A 25183-nucleotide genomic window follows, 5' to 3' on the forward strand; every position below is an offset into this window, starting at 1 on the left:
TAGCGGTAGTAGCGGTAGCAGCACCGCTCCGCTCTTTCCCGTTTACTCTGGCCCAAACAAGATTACATTATATAATATTATTAAATACAAATATTATAATATTAATATTATATAATAATATTATTAAACTTAATATTATACTTGACATATGACATATACGTATCACTTAGCAACCAAACCCCGCTGCATTGCATTGTGGGAAGTTTCTGCTTGGCTAGTGTCCATCAATCCACACTAAAACATTTCTCCAGAATGAGTATGGATAGTACACACTATTGAGTACGTACTAATGTTTCAGACGCACTAAAAAATCTCCCACACTCATTTTGCATACTCATTAGGGTGGAAGTATGGGATTTCGGATGCAGCAAGAGACTCGTCATTACTGATATCTGGGTCACGTGACGACAAAGCTGGAAGGATACAAAGCTACTCTTAGCGATCTGGCGTGTGATTGGTTGGGAGGAACCAACCGACTTCCTGGTTGACGGTCCACCAACAGACCTCCAGATCTTGGGAGCACACAGAGGTGTTCTGAGGTCGTCTCCCGGGTCGAACCAGAGACCTGACCCCCCTCCAAGCCCCCCTCAGATGGAAAGGCTCTCCTCCAGGCCCCCCAAGGGGCCGGAGGGCGATGACAAGGTGATCAGAATAGCCAAATATCCAGATGGATGCTGGGTGGCAACAGCAGTTTCCCACCAGGGCCTTGAGGGGGGGGCTGGGCGATTCTGTCATCGGCTCGTCTGATCCAGATAAAAATTCACAGAGAGCTAAAAATAGCGGCGGCTCACGGCTCACGGCTCGATGAGGTCAGAACACAAGAACACCGGCGGCTTCCACCCCGAGGTCCTGGGAAGCAGGGCGGCTGCATTCCTGCAGAACAAATACCTCGGAGTCCTGCAGCTATTTATACCCACAACTGTTTTCAGGGGTCTGCAGGTTTGACCCAGTTAAACTTAAGACATTTTGATACCATTTTCTAACAAATTTAAGACCAAAAGGACAGTCACACACTTTGAACCTAATGTAACTGTAACAATTATGATGCCTGAACACTTGAAACGTGAGATCACTTATGTTACTTGAAGGACTTGACACAAAACTCACTTTCACACACACAATACTATTTCACTCACTATACAACACTCCTCTTCTTCGTTAGCCGTGCAAAAGACGTTGATTTGAGGCTGGCGTTGGCGGCTGTAGCAAAAGCTACGTGTTTACTGCTCTGCATATGAGACTCCAGAGCTTGGATCCCCGTTTAACTTAAACCGTTTACCATCAAACCTTTAAAGGAGCATGAGGCAGGATTGAGGCAGGATTTATGAAAAAAATTCGTATACGTTTTAAGTTTTCTAGTAATAATGTCAGATGAAGCGTTCCAAACCAAAACGAATGAGCCCTCTAGCGTATCTCTCCGTTGCCTTGAACAGGCTGTGTTCTGCAAAATGTGCTGCAATTCCGGGCCGGAATTTCCTGCGCTGTCCTGCGGATGTGACTCATGCTCCTTTAAAAGGAGCATGAGACTCCTTTTAAGAAATGAGACTCATTAGCGCCACCCTTCGCCACGACGGCCGTCGGGGGTACTGCAACCAACAGCGACGCACGGGAGAACGGGGAGAACGTGCATGCAGCGTCATGTGACGTCACATCCGCAGGACAGCGCGGGAAATTCGGGCCCAGAATTGCAACACATTTTGCAGCACACAGCCTGTTCAAGGCAACAGAGAGATACACTAGAGGGCTCATTGTTTTTGGTTTGGAATGCTTCATCTGACATTATTACTAGAAAATGTAAAACATATACGAGTTTTTTTCATAAATCCTGCCTCAATCCTGCCTCATGCTCCTTTAAAGGAGACCTATTATGGCATTTAATGTATATTTTAAACAGGCCTTGAATGTCTTAAAAACAATCTAAAGCTTGTTTTTTCTACATAAATCATAAATCCAGCCTGTGGGCCCTGTCACTAGTTTTACCGCTTCTAACCTCTTTTTCTGTGCCTCATTTTTAGGGAAGGGGGGGGTATGATAATGAGGCTCTCTGCTGATTGGCTCCCTGAATGACGTGTAGCAGGGGAGGAGCATAAACCTCGCTCCGCCAGAGCAGCCCGAGCCTGTAAATAAATCCCAACACTGAATTTTCACAAATGGCAACTTTATTGTTAAAAAAATAAAATATGAGTTGTATATAAATAATCGCGCATCGCGCATCACCGCGGCTTTAACCGGGAAATCTGACCGGTTCCGACCGGCCGGGACCGCAGGAACCGGCCTGGACTGGTAGCAGGGACTCCCGGGGACCGACCAGCGGAATTTCAGCCGGATCTGCCCGGCGGATGCTGCGCGACGGGCGCCGCAACCTCACGGCGGGCACACAGATCGGCTCCGGAGCGCATCCTCTGCGCATCGCCCGTTACAGGGGATCAAACCGACAGATTTGGCTGAAAATCTCGGAGGGTGAAGCTGGTCCAGCCTGGGACAGACCCCCAAGGACCCAGCTCCCAAATCACCCGGGAACCTGGATGATTTAACCCGGATCCGCGGCGCCGTGGCGTCCGACTGGCTGAAGGATGGACCGCTCCAGCAGCGTAGAGAGCTGGTTGTGGGCGTGGTTTCAGCAGCGGAGGCTGAACCTATGGAAATGAGCGCCTATGGTGACGTCACCATAGGCGCAGATTCAGAATGGCTCAAAAAAAGGTCACGTGACACTGGAAGACTCAGTCAGGGGGGGGAGCAGACCCTGCAGAATTCCATGGTATTTTGTCTCCCCTGTGCTGGCAGGGTGAGGGGAGACCACTTTATATATGTTAAAACAAGAAAAAACGTGTTTTTCATAATAGGTCCCCTTTAAGCCTCACCGTCATCTTTAGGCATCTTAGCTTTCAGCCACTACGAGAAACTGGAATTTCGGAGCCATTTGTCACTAAATTTACATTTGGTCCAAGACCAGGGTCACATTTTGCTTGTTTGTTTGTTTTTCCCTTTGTTTCTCCCTCTCTCTCTCCTTTCTTCTCTCTTCTCTCATCCCTTTCTCTCTCATTTCTTCCTCCATTAATACTGACTCCCCCTTTTAAAGCAAGAGAAAACTTGTTTTTCATAATAGGTCCCCTTTAACATTTATAAAGTGGTCTCTATTCAGCCTGCCAACTCAGAGAAGGAAGAAAGCAACCAAATTCTGCAGTGTCTGTACAGCCGCCCGGATGAGCCGTCCAGTGTGATGTGGATCTACGAGACAATAAGATTCTGCTCCCGTCGTTACGTAACCAAAATGTGATTTACATAGGTTGGCCTCCATGCCCACAACTAACTCCGCCGGCCGGAGCTTCCGCCATTTTTTCATAGCGATGTATCGGGTCATTCAGGCAGCCAATCAGCACAGAGCCTCATTATCATAGCCCCACCCACTCAGAATCCTGCATAAATAATGAGGTTAGAGAATGGGAAGATAAAGACATGGCTCAGAGGCTGAACTTCTAATTTATTTAGCAAAAACATCAAAAGCTTGTTTTTAAGAGATTCAAGGCCTGTTTAAAATAGGTATTAGATGCCATAATAGGTCCCCTTTAAGACGTTTAAGACTTTTTAAGGCTTTTAAGACTTAAGATTTTTAAGACTTTTAAGACTTAAGACTTTTACGACTTTTTACCCTGGTTTTCTTGCTTAGTGACCCGAGTCCAGCGGCAGTCACAGCAGAGACGGACCCCCCTCCCAGCACCACAACAAGCCGTGTAAATGACACCCCACATGGGGGGGGGGTAAACACAGGAAGCAGGGGTCAACCTGACGACAGAGTGTGTTTACTGGGGGGGGGGGGGGGGGGGCTGGACTCCCCGAAACCCGAGTCGGGTGTTTACGGAGACGCTGCCTCCAGGCCCGGTTCAGATGTCTCGGGTTCGTCCTTCACTAAGATAATGTTGTTCCTCCGAGTGTCGCCACGTTTAACTGCTGGATCAAGTTCCTGCAGCAGACTCACGTTGAGGAGTTCTGCATCTCCTTATCAGAAATTCATCAGAGACACACACACACACACACACACACACACACACACACACACACACACACACACACACACACACACACACACACACACACACACACATAATAATTCCACTTAAGTCATATACACACACACATACACACTCATAGCCACACACACACATACACAGCCACACAAACATATACGTACACACACAAATAGCCACACAGACATGTACATACACACACACACATAGACATATACACTGGGTTGTTCACCTGCACGCTTGCTCTGTAGTTTTTGAAGTTAGTTAGCGGTAGCTTAGCTCAGACTGTATTCGGATCTCGAGATTTGGGTCGATTGCTGCTCGTGTTTTGGTCGGCTCCGTGTCGGTTTTGTGTTTTGTTTGTGGTTTTTGTAGCAGATTTCCAGTGCTTGACGTGTGCCTCCGTGTGTTCCTGCTTCCTGGATTTGCAGTGGATGTCACCCCCCACAATTCTGACTAAAATAAGACTAAAATGCTCAGACTTTTAGTCGACTGAAACTTGACACGACTAAAAGGAGAATGAACGTGACTAAAACTAATAAAAACTAAAATGATAGCTTGACCCAGAGACTAGACGCTCTGTTGTGTCTGTTGTGGTGATGAGGGAGTTAAACTGAAGGGGGGGTTTGTTTACATTCCTGTCCCCACTTATGCTCCTGAACTCTGGGTAATGAGCTGAGATGAGTTTCCTCCTCTCAGAGATCCAGGGGCTGGTGAGGGGGGCACCGGCACCGGGTTTTATTGTTTTTTTTCTTATTTTTCTTCATCTATTTTTTAATTTATACTGTGTAGCTTTAATACTTAATTATTACTTAAAATAATTTTCAGTTATTTATTTATCATTATTATTATTTTCGTTGAATTGTGTAATGTTTGGTCCTTAAATCAAGAAAATCATCCTAGGAGGTAGACTGTATATCTTTTTTCTCATTCCATCGAGATGCACAGTATTTTTACGTTGTCAAATATCCTATACATTGTAGATTGCTGTACAGGAATAATATGATACTCAATGGCCACGGTTACATGATGTTTTTTAATTCGGAATTAATTATTCCGAATTAAATAATTCAGAATTAAACTATTTTCCTTCGAGTTTACATGGAAATAGTAATTCCGAATTGAGGTTTACATGGAAAACACGTTTGATCGGCTTTATCCAATTCCTCTTAAGGTCTGGGGGTTGGGAAGGTTCTGATTGGATAGGGGGGCGGACCGGAAGTTACGTCAGAGACGTTCAATAAACGAGACAGCCCACTACGGTTCGGTTTCCTGTATCTGTGTCACGTGGGTTTCCCCACTGCCCCTTTAGGAGACTAACAGCAGGTCCTGAGTCTATTGAGTCCTATGGGAAAAGTGAACGTGAGCACAGATTATTACCAATTCCTTCGCCCCATAGTAACCTAAGTAAATACGGGACCCATTTTTCAAAAGCCACAAACCTTCTGAACATTCTGACACCAAAATGGCAATTTTCAGACCGACAAATTCGGAGAAAATGAACTTTGTTTGAGACCTGTCTCTGTCTGAGCAACACACTCTCGTGAGATTTGGCTCTCATAGCTAATAATATAATATAATATAATATAATAATAATACATAGCTCTGCTCAGAGTCGTCGGTCACTGCAGAACTGCCAACGTCGTTTCCCCATCGGATAAAATTAAGTTTAAAACTAAAATTAAACTTGCTTCTTTGCTTAATAATACTGTTATTGTTATTATTGAAGTCTTTTTGGAAGAGGAAAAAGAATATTAGACTGATCCGATGATCTTGTACTGGGTTGATATCAGATAAAGCAGAGCAGATAGAAGGTAGCAGATTAAAAAAAATATTAAAGTTGTACTGTAACTAGTGTTGTATGTTCCAAAACGATGTGGGGAGAGGGGCGAACACGCCCACTTAGGAGACAGGAAGTGGATACCATTTCAAACCATTGGCAGTAACGGTAATGCGCTATCTTCTGTATAGAGTATCTTTGGTTAGGTCTACCGGAAGAGAAACAAACTTAGCCACTACAACTTGGAAAAGCGCACAATTTTTATTTTTCCAGCCATCTGTTCTTTTAATTATTTCCAGGTCCTCCAAGCTATTTATTAAATAAATGGTCTCTGCTCTTGACCACCGTTTACTGCGTGCTGCCATCTTGAAACTTTGTTTGGAAAACAAGCCCAGCGCGGAATATAAGCGTCATGGAGACAGACGGGCGAGGGAACGAGCAGAAAGAAAGACTGGAATTAATTTAAAGAGGAATGAGTGTATACATGATCTGGAATTATTCTATTCGGATTTAAAATCGGAATAAACCAGCCACTTAATTAGGAATTAAGTTTAATTCGGAATGGCCATTGTTATTCGGAATCAGGTGTTTACATGGTCATTTTTACTCATTTTAAATCAGATTTAATTCAAATTCTGAATTAAAGAGGAATTAAACTTCCCATGTAAACGCACTCAATGTAAATGTGTCATTGAGTTTTACTGACCTAACTCTGATTTCCTGTAATCTTCACTTGGACTTTTCCATCCTGACCCTGAGTCTCTGCTCGCCCCCCAGAGCCGCGGCTGTTCCCCCGCATGTCCATGAGCGAGGCGGACGAGAAGGTGCGGCTGATGGCGGAGAAGGTGTACGCGTCTGCGCTGAAGGACGAGGACACCAAGGACGCCATGGCGCTGTTCAGCGTCCCGGAGGACTGTCCCATCGGCCTGCTGGAGGACCGCGAGAGGGAGCTGCAGAAGGAGCTGGCCGAGCAGCAGTCGCAGGAGACCGTCAAGAGGTGGGGAGGGAGCCTTCACCCGACCTCCACCGGGGCCTCCACCTAACCTCCACCTAACCTCCACCTAACCTCCATCTAACCTCCATCCAATCTCCATCTAACCTCCATCCAATCTCCATCTAACCTCCATCCAACCTCCATCTAACCTCCAACCTCCACCTAACCTCCATCCAATCTCCATCTAACCTCTAACCTCCATCCAACCTCCATCCAACCTCTAACCTCCAACTAACCTCCACGGTTCACAGAGCTACTAACTTCTTATCGCCGTGCTCTGTCCCTCTTGTGTCTCCAGGAAGAAGAACTTCCTGCTGAAGCGTTCCCAGTCCGTGTCCCTGCAGATCCCCAGCAGCGTGGACTGGGCCCAGCTGGGGGTGTCCATGCTGCTGACCCCGGCCTCGCCCGAACCCTGCGGGCAGGAGAACACCCCGGAGTTCCAGAGGGTGACCATCAGCGGGGACTACTGCGCCGGGGTAGGTGGCCGGTAGGGGTGTAACGATACACTAATCTCAATACGGTACAATACACGATATTGAGGTCACGATAGGATATTATAGCAGTATTTTTTTAACAACCTTGAATGAGGAACATATGACTGGAAAAAATGTATTTTATTTGAAAGACACAAAATACAAAACAATACTGTGCGTTTGCCCTATTGTTCCAGTTTGTAATGCTTTATAACTGTTTAAGTTTTAAAGAGAAAGCCAGGCCAACCATTTTCCACAATCTGAACTAAAAGTAAATTTAGTTCAGAAATTTAGGTTTGCATTATGCATCTTCAGTTTCATACAAGTACAAATATTTTGCCACAAACTGAATAGTTTCTCTCATGTATGACTTGACTTTTTTATTTTCCAGAAATGTAACAACTAAAATTAAATAAATAAATAAAAGTAAATAAATAAACTATGAAAAGTCCCAAACTCAAAACGCATCATGACTGTTATTTATCTTCTGCCAGAGCTAAGAGCTTCAGCCACATCCTCCCACCTTTGGGGACGACACAATCTTTACATCATAAAAAATATTGATTCATGCTCACCTTATAAGTAAAAGTTCGGAGCTCAAAACCCTGCAAGAGTCCCTTGATCGGGACCTCAAAACGGTACTAGTTTCTTCTGAGCGTAGTCAGATTTTGGTCCGTGGGTCGAGGCGCGGTTGTCACGTGATCCCGCTGCACCAATAGGATGTTACTAGTAAACACAATATTTTAACATAAATAACCCAATATCGAGATACAGTTTGTCACCTCCACGACACGTATCGTGACGTTTTTGTATCGCAAAATTTCGTGGCACGATATATTGTTACAGCTCTAGTGACCGGCGGTGGACGGTCTCCTCCGCGGGTGTAGCCGTCTCTTTCATGAACCCCCACCCTCGTGTCTCCAGATCACGGTGGAGGACTACGAACAGGCCACCAAGAGCCTGCTGAAGGCGCTGTTTATCCGGGAGAAGTACTCGCGGCTGGCCTACCACCACTTCCCCAGGACCACCGCCCGCTTCCTCCGCAGCGCTGAAGACGAGGACTGGCAGGAGGACGACGAGGTCCTGCCAGGTGGGCGGGGCTACAAACACCATCAATAACGTCCATCCAACCTCCATCCAACCTCCATCTAACCTCCACCTAACCTCCGTCTAACCTCCATCTAACGTCCATCCAACCTCCATCTAACGTCCATCTAACCTCCATCTAACCTCCATCCAACCTCCATCTAACCTCCATCCAACCTCCATCTAACGTCCATCCAACCTCCATCTAACCTCCATCCAACCTCCATCTAACGTCCATCCAACCTCCATCTAACCTCCATCCAACCTCCATCTAACCTCCATCCAACCTCCATCTAACGTCCATCCAACCTCCATCTAACCTCCATCTAACCTCCATCTAACGTCCATCCAACCTCCACCTAACCTCCATCTAACCTCCACCTAACCTCCGTCTAACCTCCATCTAACGTCCATCCAACCTCCACCTAACCTCCATCTAACCTCCACCTAACCTCCGTCTAACCTCCATCTAACGTCCATCCAACCTCCATCTAACCTCCATCCAACCTCCACCTAATCTCTGTCTAACTTCCATCTAACCTCCATCCAATCTCCATCTAACCTCCACCCAACTTTCATCTAACGTCCGTCTAGCTTCCACCCAACCTCCAACCAACCTCTGTCTAACCTCCACCCAACCAACAGCCATCTTTTAAGCCTGATTTAAGGTTCTGCGTTAAACCAATGCAGAGCCTACGCCGTTGCCGTGACGCCGTTGCCGTGACGCCGTTGCCGTGACGCCGTTGCCGTGACGCCGTTGCCGTGACGCCGTTGCCGTGACGCCGTTGCCGTGACGCCGTTGCCGTGACGCCGTTGCCGTGACGCCGTTGCCGTGACGCCGTTGTGAACCCTTTGGACTTCTATTCCGCTAGTTGATACTTTTGTTTAGCTTCTAGTTTTTACGGTCACAGTGAATCAAAGAGATAAGGACAACTATTGTGCAAAAAAACAAAACAAAAAAAAAATAATAAATCACACACGCGAAGAAAAGAGCACTGAAAGTTCACTACTGCTTCACAAACCGGAAATGCGTTTGTAGCAGGCTAGTGCTACGGGGGCCCGACCGACAGGACAGAGAGGACACGGGGTTTTCGTGCACAACCACTTTATTTGCAAAATAACACATTTTTTGGGAGGTGCAGGTCAGGCTACGGCATAGGCTACGGAGAGACTCCCGCGTAGCCGCGTATCCTACGGCGTAGGTTTAACGCAGAACCATAAGTCAGCCTTTACTACCAGCACAGATCAATGTTTAACAGAAACATAATAGGTAGACCAAGAGGCTACGTGAAGGGAGTTAGTCCAGTTCTACAGACCACTAGGGTCCAGATCCAGACCTGCAGGTCCTCTACAGACCACTAAGGTCCACCTCTTGCAGCAGCTGGATTCTCTATTTGAACCACTGTCCCCTCAAACCACTTCAGAACCCTCATGTTGACTAAACAGATCAGTAGCCAACAAGTAGCTCAACACTGCTCAGTTTTCCACGCCGCTAGCCTCGGTCGACCCGCGGGCCTGGCTCAATCTAGGGCAACCAGGTGGCCCCGGGCCCCGGGTCCCGGGCCCCAGTGGGGCTCTGGCAGCACCTGAAATAAGGATGTTCAGCCAGATTTGACAAGAACAAATGCAAAACAATATAAATAAGCATCATAAGTTAGCACAAGCTAAGTCAGCTCAACTAAAGTAGCTAACTTATGGGAGGGGTTAGAGTCTGAGGTCAAGTGGGCGTATCCAGTCAGGCCTCCTTATGATCACATTAACCCGTGTGAAGATGGTGCAGGTTAGAACCCTGTCAATGAAATCACAGGGGGGTTGTCCAGTTCTTTTTGTACAGATAATAAAAGTGTAAAATGAGACGGATTAACGTTCTTTAAGAACTGTTTTAGAGCAACAGATCGATGGCTAATGATGATGTCAGGGATTAAACACTGAAACAGCGTGAAACAGGCCGCCTCAGCTGTTCTCTACGTCTATTTTAAGCTTCGTCTGTGTGTTTATCAGCGACTGTGAGCCAAGGTCATGCACCATAACTGGCTGCAGATTAAAGGTCAAACATCCAGAAGCTTCTGGAGAGAACAAACCACCAAACACAGCAGAACCACAGATGTATGAGAACCCCGCAGAAATGTGACGTTCTCTACGTTAAGGTGCATAAAATGTGACCGGATCTTCACTTTTCTTCATCAAACATTCACTATGTTGACTGAAAAAGTAAGTGAACCCCGACTGATTACCTCAATAAAAGTCCATTGAAGTAATTATACAACTGGACTTTGGAGAGTCCTACACCTTTTCCACCAAACCGGTTCCAGGGCTGGTTCTGGTTCTGGGCCAGTGCTGAGTTTGGAACCGGACTTTCTGTTTCCACTGACAAAGAACTGGCTCCGGTTCCAAGGTAGCACCAACTATTTGATGGTCTAGGGCAGCGGTCGGCAACCCAAAATGTTGAAAGAGCCATATTGTACACAAAAAACAAATATGTCTGGAGCCACAAAAAATTAAAAGTCTTGTTTAAGCCTTAGAATGAAGACAAACACATGCTGCATGTATCTATATTAGTTATAACTAGGGGAAGATTTTTTTTTTCATTATGCGCTTCGAGAAAAAAGTCAAAATGTTGAGGAAAAAATCAAAATTTCGAGAAAAAAGTCGAAATGTTGAGAAAAAAGTCAAAATTTCGAGATTAAAAAGGAAAGGAAAAATGAAGAAAAAAAAGGGAAAAAAGGAAAAAAAGAAGAAAAAAAGAGAAAAAAAAGAAAAAAAAATAAAAAACAAGAAAAAAAAGGAAAAAAGAAGAAGAGAAAAAAAGAAGAAAAAAAAGAAAAAAAGAAGAAAAAGAAAAAAAGGAAAAAAAGCTTTTTTGAAAAAGCTTTAGGGAGCCACTAGGGCGGCGCTAAAGAGCCACAGCAAGACTGGGAGACGGAGACATTTTCAAATAGGAATGAATCTGGATGCAGCAAAGCATCATGGGTCTGAGGAGGAGACAACGTGTCTTTTAGAGATGTGTCCACGGAGGAGCTACGTGGACCAAGTCCTTTTAGAGCCGATACCTTGTTGTTGCTGCAACTTTCACGCAAACGCAGCGACGTAACTGACATTTGCAGAAACGTAACAGACGTTTGCAGTGACGTAATGACGTGGCTCCCCTTAGCACCCGAGCTGTGGAAAAACAAACCAGTTCTCAGCTGGTTCCAAGTTGAACGAGTTGTGAACCAGAACCAGCCCTGGAACCGGTTTTGTGGAAAAGGGGTACCAGAGTCCTGGAAGATCTTCCTGGAGTCAGCGCTGCTGAAGGAGGTGTAACCGGTTACCACCTGGTTGTGTAATCAGTTGTGACACCATGATGTGGGTGTAACGGCACTTACATGACCTAACCGTGTAACCCTGGTTCCTCTTCTCCAGACATCTGGCCCTGCCCCCGGGAGGGGGAGGACCCCTACTCCATGGAGGGGATCCCCGAGAACCTGAACTACGAGCTGCGCATGAAGGACGGCATCGTCCACGTCTACGACGACGGCCAGGCGCTGGCGCAGCAGCAGCCCCACAGCCTGCCCTACCCCGACTTTGAGACCTTTGCCATCGACCTGAGCCACGTCCTGGCCATGATCGCCGACGGACCCACGTAAGACACACGATCACACCCCAGCGATCAATAACCAGCAACTAGACTGTACATGAAGTAGGCCTGTGTTGAAAAAATCTATTTTCCAATTCTAAATCAATTCTCATATTAATTCCTAAAAGTTGATTCGTATGTCTAAAGATCGTTTTTTTCCATCATTACATTACAACTTTTGTTTTTTTTTTTTTTATGCCCAAAAAAAAGGAATGTTTTGTTGGACACAAGAATAACTAGTGCCTTTTTTCGCCTTTAAATATGTTTAAAGGTATGAAAACATTAAAGTTTTCAGTTATAATTGCATAAATTGTCTATATTTCAATACTTTCTATATTGTCATGGGGTCACATTTGCATAAAATGCTAAGAATCAAATTCTGAAAAATTAAAAACCGAAATAGACTGAAAATGGGAAAAAATGAAAACGGTATGTGGGAAAAATTTAATCCGATTTCATCCGTCTCTGTTTGCTGCCCTGGATCTGTTTGATAATTCTGACCCACTATGTTTCTGAAAGCAGTTCTATCAGCATTCTGGGAGGTGATTGGTCCTTACAGCATCATTAGCTGCCAATACTTGCTGTTGAATCTCAATATAATAGTAATATGTTGCAGAACTACAGTCATATAATTCATGCAACAGCTGAAAAAACTGTTTTAATAACACTAACCCAAATCAATAACGGATCGGATCGAATCAAACCCTGATAATCGATTCTGAATCTTAAGAATCGAATCAATTCTGGACATTTGAATCGATCCCCAGTCCTAATATGAAGTGTTGTGGGGGGATTGTTGCCTTGCAGGAAGAGCTACTGTCACCGGCGGCTGAACTTCCTGGCCTCCAAGTTCTACCTCCACGAGATGCTGAATGAGATGGCGGAGCTGAAAGAGCTGAAGTGTGTTCCTCACCGAGACTTCTACAACGTCAGAAAGGTCAGTCGCCGTGTTTCACGTCCAGATCTGAGGAGGATGTGAGGAGGTCCTTCTGCAGACGTTATTGGCACTTTTCCACCAGCACCTACTCGGCTCTACTCGGCCTGGTTTCTTTTCCACCACAATTCAGCACTTGGAGCAGAAGTAGGAGGTTGGAGTGAAGATGCTGTGACGCATTGGATTGTGTGATCTAAACAAAGAAGACAACAACACTAAAGATGTAGAACCTGGAGGAGAGTGTTCGATACCAAGTAAAAAAATGAGAGTGAGAGAAGTACGGAAGAGTATTGGGGCCAGGCAGAAGAAAAATAAAAATATTTTGGAGGAGGAAGATTTTCTTTTCATTATGTACTTTGAAAAAAAGTCGAAATGTCGAGAAAAAAAATCGAAATGTCGAGAATAATGTTGAAGTACAATTTCCAGAAAAAAGTTGAAATGTCGAAAAAAAAGTTGAAATATCGAGATTAATGTTGAAGTACAATTTCGAGAAAAAAGTTGAAATATTGAGAAAAAAGTCAAAATTTCGCGAAAAAAGACGAGATATTGAGAAAAAAGTTTAAATGTCGAGAAAAAAATCGAAATGTCGAGAATAATGTTGAGTACAATTTCCAGAAAAAAGTCGAAGTGTCAAAAAAAGCCGAAATGTCGAGAAAAAAGTCAAACTTTCGAGAAAAAAGACGAGATATTGAGAAAAAAGGCGAAATTTCGACTTTTTTCTTGACATTTTGACTTTTTTCTCGAAGTGCACAATAAAAAAAAAATTCCCATCTCAAATTTTTTCTCCTGCAAGGCCGTAATGCTCTTCCGCAGAGAAGCTTCAGGCGGCGACACTTTTTAAGGTTTTTAGTTTATCTCTGCGCTGCTGAAAAAGTCAGTTGGAGCAGCTATGAAGTGACAGATGAAGTGACAGGCAGCTGAGACGTCTGACTCCAACCCCCCGACCAATCGGTGGCCTGTAGTGTGATGATGTCAGATACAGCCGACTCAGCACGCTTAGAATCTCGGCAGAATAGATACCATATTGGCCCGAATATAAGAGTGTTTTTTGCATTGAAATAAGACTGAAAAAGTGGGGGTCGTCTTACATTCGGGGTTTAGACATTATACCCATTTACAACGCTAGATGGGGCCAGATATCTTTAAAGTGAATGCTGAACTTAACTCCCCAGGACAAAGGAATCCCTGTCACGAAGAAGAAAAATAAAAATAGCGGTAAGAAAGAAAAGAGAAGAAAATAAGAGAAGAGATAACAGAAAATGGAGAAACGTAGCGACAATCTGGAGAAAAGTGGGTGGAAGATCGGCAGGTAAACTGGCAGCTGAGGAGAAGTTATGATGCAAACTTCAAGATGATGATTTGAATGAGGCAAAATAACATGCTTTTTCTCTCGAATATGTTGTTATAATCATTTGTTTCAGATGTACTGTAATTATTTTCTGTCTGTTTTCAAACTTGAGTCTTGAAAAGGAGGGGGGTCGTCTTATAATCAGGTTTGTCTTATATTCGGGCCAATACGGTACAGAAAAAGTATCTACTCGGCACGTTAGACCCCTAGTGGGAAATAACCAAACTGGGCTGAGTAGGTGCTAGTGTAAAAGTGCCATAAGTCTCATGTCGGTGGCCTTGGTCTCAGTAAACAGATGATAGACGGTGTGGAAGTTAAACAACCGTGTCCCACCAGGTGGACACCCACATCCACGCCGCCGCCTGCATGAACCAGAAGCACCTACTGAAGTTCATCAAGACCACGTACCACACGGAGGCGGACCGCGTGGTGCTGGAGAAGGGCGGCCAGAAGGTCACGCTCAAGCAGGTCTTCGAGAACCTCCACATGGACCCCTACGACCTGACCGTGGACTCGCTGGACGTGCACGCCGTAAGGAAGCGCTAACCCGGGTTCAAACTGCTGGGGATTCAGGGGGAAATGAGTACCGTATTATTCCGCACTATAAGGTGCACCTTCAATGAATGACATATTTTAAAACTTTTTCCATATATAAAAGGCGCATCGCATTATAAGGCGCACTAAATCTATGGTAAAATACCGTACTATAGTGGCTGGGGTTGAGTTACGTATCTACCTGATGGAGCTGCGCTACAGGAAATGCTACAAAATTCTACAGCAAATGCAAAAAAAAAAAACAAGAAAAGTACCGTATGTCAAAATTTATTAACAAAATAAAAACCAGCTTTCCTCCGGTTCCTCAAAGTCGCCATTATGCGAGTCAGCGTGGCTGCTGTTGTCTTGAACGTCTGTGACGATTCCTGACGTTTTTAGCGCCGTTACTTTGGCGACACCAACTACATTACCCACAATCCCCCTGACTACAGTAACAGAAATTACCGTAATGATCATATATAAGGCGCACTGCCGGTTTTTGAGAAAAATTAAAGACTTTTAGGTGCGCCTTATAGTACAGAAAATACGGTAGATAAAAACAGAAAGATGAGTGAGTTGCACGTAGGAGATTAACGGTTCTGGGATGAATCCTGCAGAAATGAGAAGCTCAGACGGATGTTTAGATTCACCGGCTGGAGGCTCGATGACCGACGAAGGGATCTGAGTTAACACACTTGTAAATTAACATACAAGTAGATCAGGAGTAGTCGTTACGGTACAAGGTGAAACCCTTCAATCTGGTGGCGAATCGCTGGACAGATTTTAACTACTTTATCCGTAGACCAGCCATTCCCCAACCCTCAGAGCACTTTGAAATGTGAAAAGTATTCGGGTCCCACCCAAACCTTTAATCACAACTGAAGTCAACATACAATAATAATAATAATATAAGACAGAATCAGTCACCAAACCTTTAATCACAACTGAAGTCAACATACAATAATAATAATAATATAAGACAGAATCAGTCACCAAACCTTTAATCACAACTGAAGTCAACATACAATAATAATAATAATATAAGACAGAATCAGTCACCAAACCTTTAATCACAACTGAAGTCAACATACAATAATAATAATAATATAAGACAGAATCAGTCACCAAACCTTTAATCACAACTGTGATCAACATACAGGACTAGAACTAATTGACAAACATTTAGTAACAATTGTAATCAACATTTGTTATGATTATTGGTGTGAGTTTCACTTGCCACGGCTCCGTCTCGCCGCCACAACATAACATGAAATGTTTCAACAATTGACCCTTCGTCAGGTCCCTGACTGACCAATCAGAAACATCATCCTCCGCTGCTACATCCGGTTTATCTGGTTGGACCAAACAGCCGTCTCTCTCATTCACATCAATGGAAAAAGTTTTTACTTGCCCTGATCATTCTGGGTACACAGACCGGTTTCTGGGATTGCCTTGCCTCACCTTTGTAATATCGTTAAAATCAGGATAATCCCGTCTCAGAAAACCTGATTTATTAGATTGGATTTTTGTAAATGTTTATTGTCGAATTGAATCGAACCCTTTGTTAGCTTTCTGATTGGTCCCTGACTGACCAATCAGAAAAACTTGACGTTGCTACATCCAGTTTATCCGATTGGACCAAACAGCCGTCTCTCTCGTTCACATCAATGGAAAAAGCCTAGTTTTTACTTGACTTGTATCAACATTAAAATCACTGGATTCTTTTTTTAAACTTTATATTAGTAAAAGGACACTCGTAGTGTCGTGAGGGTGCAGCATATTTTATCCCCAAACTGGCAGAAATCTGATCCGTACTTCCAAAACAAAGTCGGCTCGGCAGCAGCTACAACCCATAGCTACAACCGCGAAAGCCTTTTATTTATTTATCTTAAAATGGTTAAGCGCTGATAAAAATGGTAAAAGTGACACCCGCTACCCAGAGAGAACCACAGGATACATTTCATCCCAAAACCAACCGTAAACTACGATAAAGCTACGTGGACGGCCGCACCTTCCACCGTAGATAAAATCATCAAAAGATCTTGTTTTCCCTGAAAACCTATTTTTTTAAACTCACTACACGGTACCTGAAGTACTTTTTATTTATATCTAGTTGCTGTTGATTTTCTTTGGTGCAATAATTAGAAATAAAGTTGTGTAAAACGTTTAAGTTAGGCTGACCATATTTCGATTTTCAAAAAAGAGGACACTCGGCCCGGCCACGAGATAGCCTACTTAAATGATACTCGCAGTTTACTCAAAGATTCCTTATAATTTTAATATATTTAAAGTTTATATGTATGGATATAATATTCAGTTATATTACAAAATAATATCTCTCAAAGACGGAAATTCAGATAGGCTTCTCAGAAGTTACTCAACTTTTTTATTATATCTAAAATAATAACAGTTACAGTCAGTACTCGAATTGTAGAAAAAAATCAGGGGGGATGGTGGATTTTATCATATGGGGACAGATAATTTGTGCTGATTACAAATAATATAATATATTACAAATAATAGCAGTGACCAAAACACCTGCAGAAATACTGCAGGAATGACATAGCAGCAGTTAAATGCAGCCTTCTGTAAGCTTTAAATATCCACTGGGCTTACATCAAATACATCAAAACACAACAATAAAAAACACTTTTCTGAACTTATCAATATGACTCTGTCCTTCACAGGATAAGTAACATGGATCACTGCAAAAACTCACAATCTTAACAAGAATATTTGTCTTATTTCTAGTTAAAATGTCTCATTTTAGTAAAAAAAAAATCTCATTACACTTAAAACAAGACTCATCACTCATCACGGGGGGCACACACGCGCGCACAAAGAAAACCGGACATTATCATCAATTTATAAAACTCCCCCGGACGCCCCGGACAGCACGTAAAAAGTGGACATGTCCGGGAAAAAGAGGACGTTTGGTCAGCGTATTTAAGTGGAAGTGGATGGGTCGTTGTCAAAGGTTCAATTGGTTTGTTTAATTATTTCTAAATATTTTTTAAAATCATGTCATTAATATTTCACAGTAATTAAAAACATATCTATAAAAACAAGAATTTAACTTAGTAATTTGTTTATTTTGAATGACCTCTCTCGGCCCACCTGCACTACCACCACGGCCCACCAGGGGGCCGCGACCCACGATACGAATCACATGACCATCACAAATTCAGATATCAGAGCCTGATGGTCTTGTCTTCAGAGGTCTCGTTTAACCTAAACTGACTATTCCAGTGAATAAAATCTGGGTTTCTCCGGGTTTGAGTTTTAAACTGTGCAGTTTGAGAAAAGCCTCTAGGACTTCAGAAAACAGGAGTCTTGTGTTTCATCGTTCTTTCAGGGAAGACAGACCTTCCACCGCTTCGACAAGTTCAACTCCAAGTACAACCCGGTGGGCGCTAGCGAGCTGCGGGAGATTTACCTGAAGACGGACAACCACATCAAGGGGGAGTACTTCGCCCGCCTCGTCAAGGTGTGGTACCGCTAAAGTTCTCATACTACAAAACTGTGCTGTCAAGTCTTTTGGTCACATATGACTTCGACGGGGATTTGTAAGGAGCAAATTATGAGAAATCTTTTTATGTGCTACTTTTTACTTATAAAATGTCCTTCAGAAAAGACCTGTGAGTCTTTTCATGTACTAAAGATTAAAAGTGGATGTAGGTAACTGGGTCTGACAGATACGGAAGAGTATTAGGGCCAGGCAGGAGAAAAATAAAAATAATATTTTAGAGTAAGATTTTTTTTTCATCATGCATTTCGAGAAAAAAGTTGAAATGTTGAGAAAAAAGGCAAAATTTCGAATTTATTCACGAAATTTCGACTTTATTTTTGAAATTGTATTTCAATATTATTCTCGACATTTCGACATTTTTCTTGACATTTCAACTTTTTTCTCGACATTTCAACTTTTTTCTCAAAGTGCACAATAAAAGAAAATCTTCCCCTCTCAAATATTTGTTCTCCTGCATGGCCTTAATACTCTTCCGTAGACAGAAGATGAGGTACGTCATCAACAAGCTGGCCTATGAACAAGCCCCTCGAATGCAGAGTGGCTGCTGGGTATCATTTAAACACGGACCAGAACCTGGACATGGTTTTTTTTGTTTGTTGGTTTTTTAAGTGGTTTGTCTGGTGTCGGTTCCAGGAAGTGGCCCAGGATCTGGAGGAGAGCAAGTACCAGCACGCCGAGCCTCGCTTGTCCATCTACGGCCGAAGCGCCAGCGAGTGGGAGGGGCTGGCGACCTGGTTCATCCAGCACAAGGTCCACTCCCCCAACCTGAGGTGGATGATCCAGGTCCCCAGGATCTAGTAAGCAGCCGGCTTTTCCTTGAAAAGTTAAGATGTTAGGAAGATTTGGTGGCAGCTCACTTGCATTCGAGAACAGCATGAATTTGGTTTTGTCCGAGTTTAAAACCAATTTTAGCTTCTGCAGGCGAGACTGTACAACATCAAACGCAGATTGTAAAAAGTCAAAGGCCTGTACAATAGATGACGCACAACAATAATTAATAGTATCGTCAGCATAAAAGTGATACATAGCATTTGATACATTTTCGCAGAGGTTATTGACATAAATAGAAAACAGTATAGGTCCTAACACAGAACCCTGAGGCACGCCCTTTGATACAGTCAAAAAAGAAGAGGTAGATCCTGACATCTGAACACATTGGGCCCGATTTACTAAGATCCTAAATAAAGAGTACTAAATTGCGTGTGCACTGAAAAAGTTTGCACGTGCTGTTGTTGTGTGTTTTGCGGGTGATCAACTAAGATTGCGTGCGCAATTGATAACAGGTGCAAACCGCAGTATTTAAATGAGGTGTTGCGTGTGTTACGGTTTGCGCCATGGAGAGTCTGGATGGAAAGCAGGATCGCAAGCGCAAAATGAAATTTGATGCAGTGGAGTTAGAAATATTAGTGGAAGAGGCAAATAAACACATTCATGAACTACAGCAAAGAAATTTAAACATTACCAAAAGTGTTGTGCCGTATTCAGCACCCCTGCCGTGAAAAGCACCCCCTCGTCGACATATATTACCGACAGATCTCTTATTCACGAATAAATGTCAAAAAGGACTAAATGCTCATGTTTAATTTACTACAAATGACAACGTACACACAATGACAAAAATGATATTCTCATTCTGTGTCACGTTCTGTTTAGCGTCCAGTTTTGTGTTAATGATTCATGTTTAAATGCGCTCATGGATTCCACAATAGTCATACTTTCCCACAATCACAGTCACAGATAACAAAAATCGGGTAAATGGTTATTGATGTCATTAATTAATAGCCTGCTTACTGTGTTGTCTTCCATAATATTTGTAAATATATATAATATAAACTCCTAAGTATGTGTTTGTGTGAGTGTGTATGAGGGGGTGCTTTTCACGGCAGGGGTGCTGAATACGGCACAACACCACAATAACAGCAGCCATCGGTGCGTAATGCTGGGCAGATTAGCACCTTCCTTTCAAAAGTATTAAATACAGACGCAATCACAATCCCCGCAATTACTTTCGGGCTTGGTAAATCTCATTGCGTGTGGTAAATGAACATATTTGCATTTTCGCAGTATTTAGCGCTTTCTGGCCAGTACGCCCCATATTGATTATTCATCAGGGCAAAAGTACTAAATGAACAGCGTGTGCTATTTTGCTCATTTGAGAGGCGCAGTCCTCTTTGCACGCTGTTAGTAGATCAGCTTGAACATTGGTTTGCGCGTGATGTCAAGTTTGCACACGTTTTTACGCACGCAAACCTTTAGTAAATCAGGCCCATTGTGTTCTAGCAGACAAATAGTTGGCAAACCAAGATGCTGCTTGCCTAGACACACCTATATGGTGGAGCATATCAATCAGTATGCTATGATCAACTGTATCAAAAGCTTTTGACAAGTCAATGAATAGTGCAACACAAATCTTTTTACAGTCAATCGCCTCAATTATGTCATTTATCACCTTGAGGGCAGCAGTAACAGTGCTGTGCTGTTTCCTAAACCCGGACTGATATTGGGATAAGATGTTGTTAGAGTCTAAATAGTCCTTGAGTTGATTGCTAACAAGCTTTTCAAATAACTTTGCCAAAATGCACAGTTTGGAGATCGGCCTATAGTTATTGAGATTTGAGGGATCTCCCCCTTTCAGCAGGGGAAGGATGAAGGCAGATTTTCAGACTTTTGGGATCACGTTACTGACAAGACTAAGATTAAAAATAACTGATAAAGGTTCGGCAATAAAATCAGCAGCTAGTTTAAGAAAGTAGGGATCCAGTTTATCAGGACCTGCTGCTTTCTTAGTGTCCAGTTGTACTAATGCTCTATGGACCTCCAAGACAGATACCGGCATTAAGTGAAACAGCTGATCATAAGGCCTACTGTCTTCGCCAGGTGCAGGAAAAACATTATCCGCGTGCACATTAGAATTTGTCAATTCCGGGTACAAGGATTCGAATATAAAACCAGCAGAAATAAAATGCTCATTAAAACAACCAAGCATGGCTGTTTTATCAGTCAGAGTGCAAGTATCGTTTATGATATAGTTTGGAAGATCATTAGCAGATAGATGGCCATAGGAGGATTTTATTACTTTCCAGAACTTCTTTGGATCGTTTAGGTTTTTTGAGATTCAGCGAGGTAGAGGTAGAGAGGTAGTTTTTATGGTTTAATCATCGGTTGCCAGGTTAGGAGTAACTCCCGAACTAAACATGTTGCTCTGAGTAGCCGAGCAGACGCTGAACGGTTGGAGTCTGGAGAAGAAATTGACCCGGTTCTCTCTGTGTTGCAGCGACATCTTCAGGTCCAAGAAGTTGATCCCAAACTTCTCCAAGATGCTGGAGAACATCTTCCTGCCTCTGTTCGAGGCCACGGTCAACCCTCAGAAGCACAAGGCCGTGCACGTCTTCCTCAAATACGTAAGTGTGAGCTCAGCTCTGCTTCCAGAGTCGTGTTGAAGCGACGGAACGACTGGCGGGTGATAAATGAGGCAACGCTGCCGTCTCTGCAGGTGACGGGGTTCGACAGCGTGGACGACGAGTCCAAACACAGCGACCACATGTTCTGCTTCAGCAGCCCCAAGCCGGAGGCCTGGCTGGCCGACGACAACCCGCCCTACACCTACTACCTGTTCTACATGTATGCCAACATCATGGTGCTCAACAACCTGCGCAAGTGAGTCTCGCTGCGTCTGAAATTCCATCCTTTCACCCTGAGTAGCAAAAACAGTATGTGAGACTTTTTAGTGTGTCCGAAACATACGTACACAATAGTATTTACGCTATCCATACTCATTCTGGAGAAATGTATTAGTATGGATTGATGGACACTAGCTAAGCAGAAACTTCCCACAATGCAATGCAGCAGTGTTTGGTTGCTAAGTGCTGCACAGATACTTAGCAACCAACAAAAATGGAGGATAATGTTAGCGGTACCAAGCAAAGCTGCAGCAGCAGCAGCATCACGCTACAATTCAAATGTGAGGTATTAGGTGGGATATCACTTTGGTTTCCATAAGATATTAACCGGATGAGTTCATCATTTATCTACGGAAGAGTATCAGATTTATTTTATTGTGCACTTTGAGAAAAAAGTTGAAATGTTGAGATTATTGTTGAAATACAATTTCAAGAATAAAGTCGAAATTTCGTGAACAAAATCAAAATTTCAAGAATAAAGTTGAAATACATTTCGAAATTGTACTTAACCATTAATCTCGACATTTTGACTTTTTTCTCGAAGTGCATAATGGAAAAAAAAATCTTCCTCCTCTAAAATATTATTTTTATTTTTCTACTGCCTGGCCCTAATACTCTTCCGTATTCATCACATTGTTGTGTGGGTAGATTTATTTGCAAAGTTTACGAATGAGCTAGCTAAGGGCAGCCAATGATAGCTAGTGCTAATGTTATTGTTTTATGGCATAACGTTAACGTTAAGTGAAGGGTTTGGAGAAGGGGAAGCTCCCGTCTGCATGTGACGGTGCGTTCATGACCCTGCTGTGCTAACGACACCCCAACGTTCCTGCAGGGAGCGAGGCCTGAACACCTTCCAGTTCCGGCCCCACTGCGGCGAGGCCGGCTCCATCACCCACCTGGTCTCCGCCTTCCTGACGGCCGACAACATCTCCCACGGACTCAACCTGAAGAAGGTGCGGCCCGACTCACGCTGGTGCTGACGTGGTTCCATGGCTCAATGCTCCGGCGCTCCGGCGCTCCGGTCTTGTGACTGTCAAAATAACGCAATGACAGCCTGTAAGAAACGGCTAGATCATTAGTGTCTCCATCGTCATAATATAGAAAATAAAAAATATATAGTTACATATATAGTTACAGGATTAAATAAGTAGTTCAGGGTGTATCGCCAACTACAGGAACCCTAAGGATCTTTATCCACGGATTACCTAAATCGACTGGTTTTGGTGTTTTATTTGATGCAATTCACTAAATAATCATCTGAAGCCCCAAAATAGTCACTAGATACTAATTCAAGGTCCCTAAATACTAATTTAAGACCAGTAAATACTAATTCAAAGTCACTAAAATACTAATTCAAGGGCAGTCAATACTAATTCAAAGTCACTAAATGCTAATTTAAGACCACTAAATCAGAATTCAAGGTCACTAAATACTACAGTAATTCAAGGCCAATAAATACTAATTCAAGGTCACTAAATGCTAATTCCAGGTCCCTAAATACTAATTAAAAGTCACTAAATGCTAATTCAAGTCACTAAATGCTAATTCCAGGCCACTAAATACTAATTAAAAGTCACTAAATGCTAATTCCAGGTCCCTAAATACTAATTAAAAGTCACTAAATGCTAATTCAAGTCACTAAATGCTAATTCCAGGCCACTAAATACTAATTAAAAGTCACTTAAGCTAATTCCAGGTCACTAAATACTAATTCAAGGTCACTAAATGCTAATTCAAGCCACTAAATGCTAATTCCAGGCCACTAAATACTAATTAAAAGTCACTAAATGCTAATTCAAGCCACTAAATGCTAATTAAAAGTCACTAAATGCTAATTCCAGGCCACTAAATACTAATTAAAAGTCACTAAATGCTAATTCAAGCCACTAAATGCTAATTCCAAGCCACTAAATACTAATTAAAAGTCACTAAATGCTAATTCCAGGCCACTAAATACTAATTAAAAGTCACTAAATGCTAATTCCAAATACTACATAAAAGTCATTAAATGCTAATTCAAGCCACTAAATGCTAATTCCAAGCCACTAAATACTAATTAAAAGTCACTAAATGCTAATTCCAGGTACCTAAATACTAATTAAAAGTCACTAAATGCTAATTCCAGGTACCTAAATATGAATTATAGGATGTTAAATAGCAATTTGAGGTCTCTAAATACCAATTTTTGGCAACGACTTGTTTTATTATTCAAGATGTCGTACCTACGACCGACCGACTGACGGACAGACGGACAGACGAACAGACAGATAGACGGATAGACAGATAGATGCATCTAATGTTTCGGTCTCTAACTGGTACTTCCCCCCTGGTCCCCCCAGAGCCCGGTTCTGCAGTACCTGTACTACCTGGCCCAGGTTCCCATCGCCATGTCTCCGCTGAGCAACAACAGCCTGTTCCTGCAGTACTCCAAGAACCCGCTGAGGGAGTTCCTGCACAAGGGCCTGTGTGTGTCGCTGTCCACCGACGACCCCATGCAGTTCCACTACACCAAGGTCAGGACCGGAACCAGATCCACAGAAACCCGGCTGAGCGTCTGACACCTTCACGGTTCTGAAGCCTCACGTGTGGTTTATCTGTAACGCAGGAACCCCTGATGGAGGAGTACGCCATCGCCGCCCAGCTGTGGAAGCTGAGCACCTGCGACCTGTGCGAGATCGCCAGGAACAGCGTCCTGCAGAGCGGCCTTTCACACCAGGTAGACCGACCCAAACCGGTTCCAGGACTGGTTCTGATACTCCTTTACCACCAAACCGGTTCACTGCAAAAACTCAAAATCTTACCAGGAATATTCGTCTTATTTCTAATTAAAATGTTTCATTTTTAGTCAATAAATCTCATTACACTTAAAATAAGAGTCTTTACCAGAAAAGTAACTTGTTATTTGACAATTTTCACCTGTTTCAAGTAGATTTTCACTTGAAATAAGTCGAAAAATCTGCCAGTGGGACAAGATTTATCTTCTCATTACAAGCAAAAAAATCTGGCAGATTTTTCTACTTATTTTAAGTGAAAATCTACTTGAAACAGGTGAAAATTGTTGTTTTCTCCAGTGATGAGTCTTGTTTTAAGTGTAATGAGATTTTTTTGAGTAAAAATGAGACATTTTATCTAGAAATAAGACAAATATTCTTGTTAAGATTTTGAGTTTTTGCAGTGTTCCAGG

The 25183-nt window shown here is 43.0% G+C and overlaps 1 protein-coding gene across 1 annotated transcript in view; it reads left to right on the top strand.

The window, feature by feature from the left end:
- The window catches only part of LOC133443713 (AMP deaminase 3-like), a 41570-nt gene that overhangs the window by 13348 nt on the left and 3039 nt on the right, over positions 1 to 25183 (top strand). The window contains exons 3-15 of the mRNA XM_061720886.1: positions 6583 to 6802; positions 7098 to 7275; positions 8197 to 8362; positions 11761 to 11980; positions 12782 to 12911; positions 14593 to 14787; positions 18146 to 18277; positions 18953 to 19116; positions 21594 to 21720; positions 21813 to 21976; positions 22832 to 22952; positions 24339 to 24512; positions 24605 to 24715. Coding sequence (XP_061576870.1) covers positions 6583 to 6802; positions 7098 to 7275; positions 8197 to 8362; positions 11761 to 11980; positions 12782 to 12911; positions 14593 to 14787; positions 18146 to 18277; positions 18953 to 19116; positions 21594 to 21720; positions 21813 to 21976; positions 22832 to 22952; positions 24339 to 24512; positions 24605 to 24715 — 2102 coding nt within the window. The remainder of the gene's footprint in view (positions 1 to 6582; positions 6803 to 7097; positions 7276 to 8196; positions 8363 to 11760; positions 11981 to 12781; positions 12912 to 14592; positions 14788 to 18145; positions 18278 to 18952; positions 19117 to 21593; positions 21721 to 21812; positions 21977 to 22831; positions 22953 to 24338; positions 24513 to 24604; positions 24716 to 25183) is intronic.

The sequence above is a fragment of the Cololabis saira genome, chromosome 5 (assembly GCF_033807715.1).
Source record: "Cololabis saira isolate AMF1-May2022 chromosome 5, fColSai1.1, whole genome shotgun sequence".
In the NCBI taxonomy this organism is placed as follows: domain Eukaryota; kingdom Metazoa; phylum Chordata; class Actinopteri; order Beloniformes; family Belonidae; genus Cololabis; species Cololabis saira.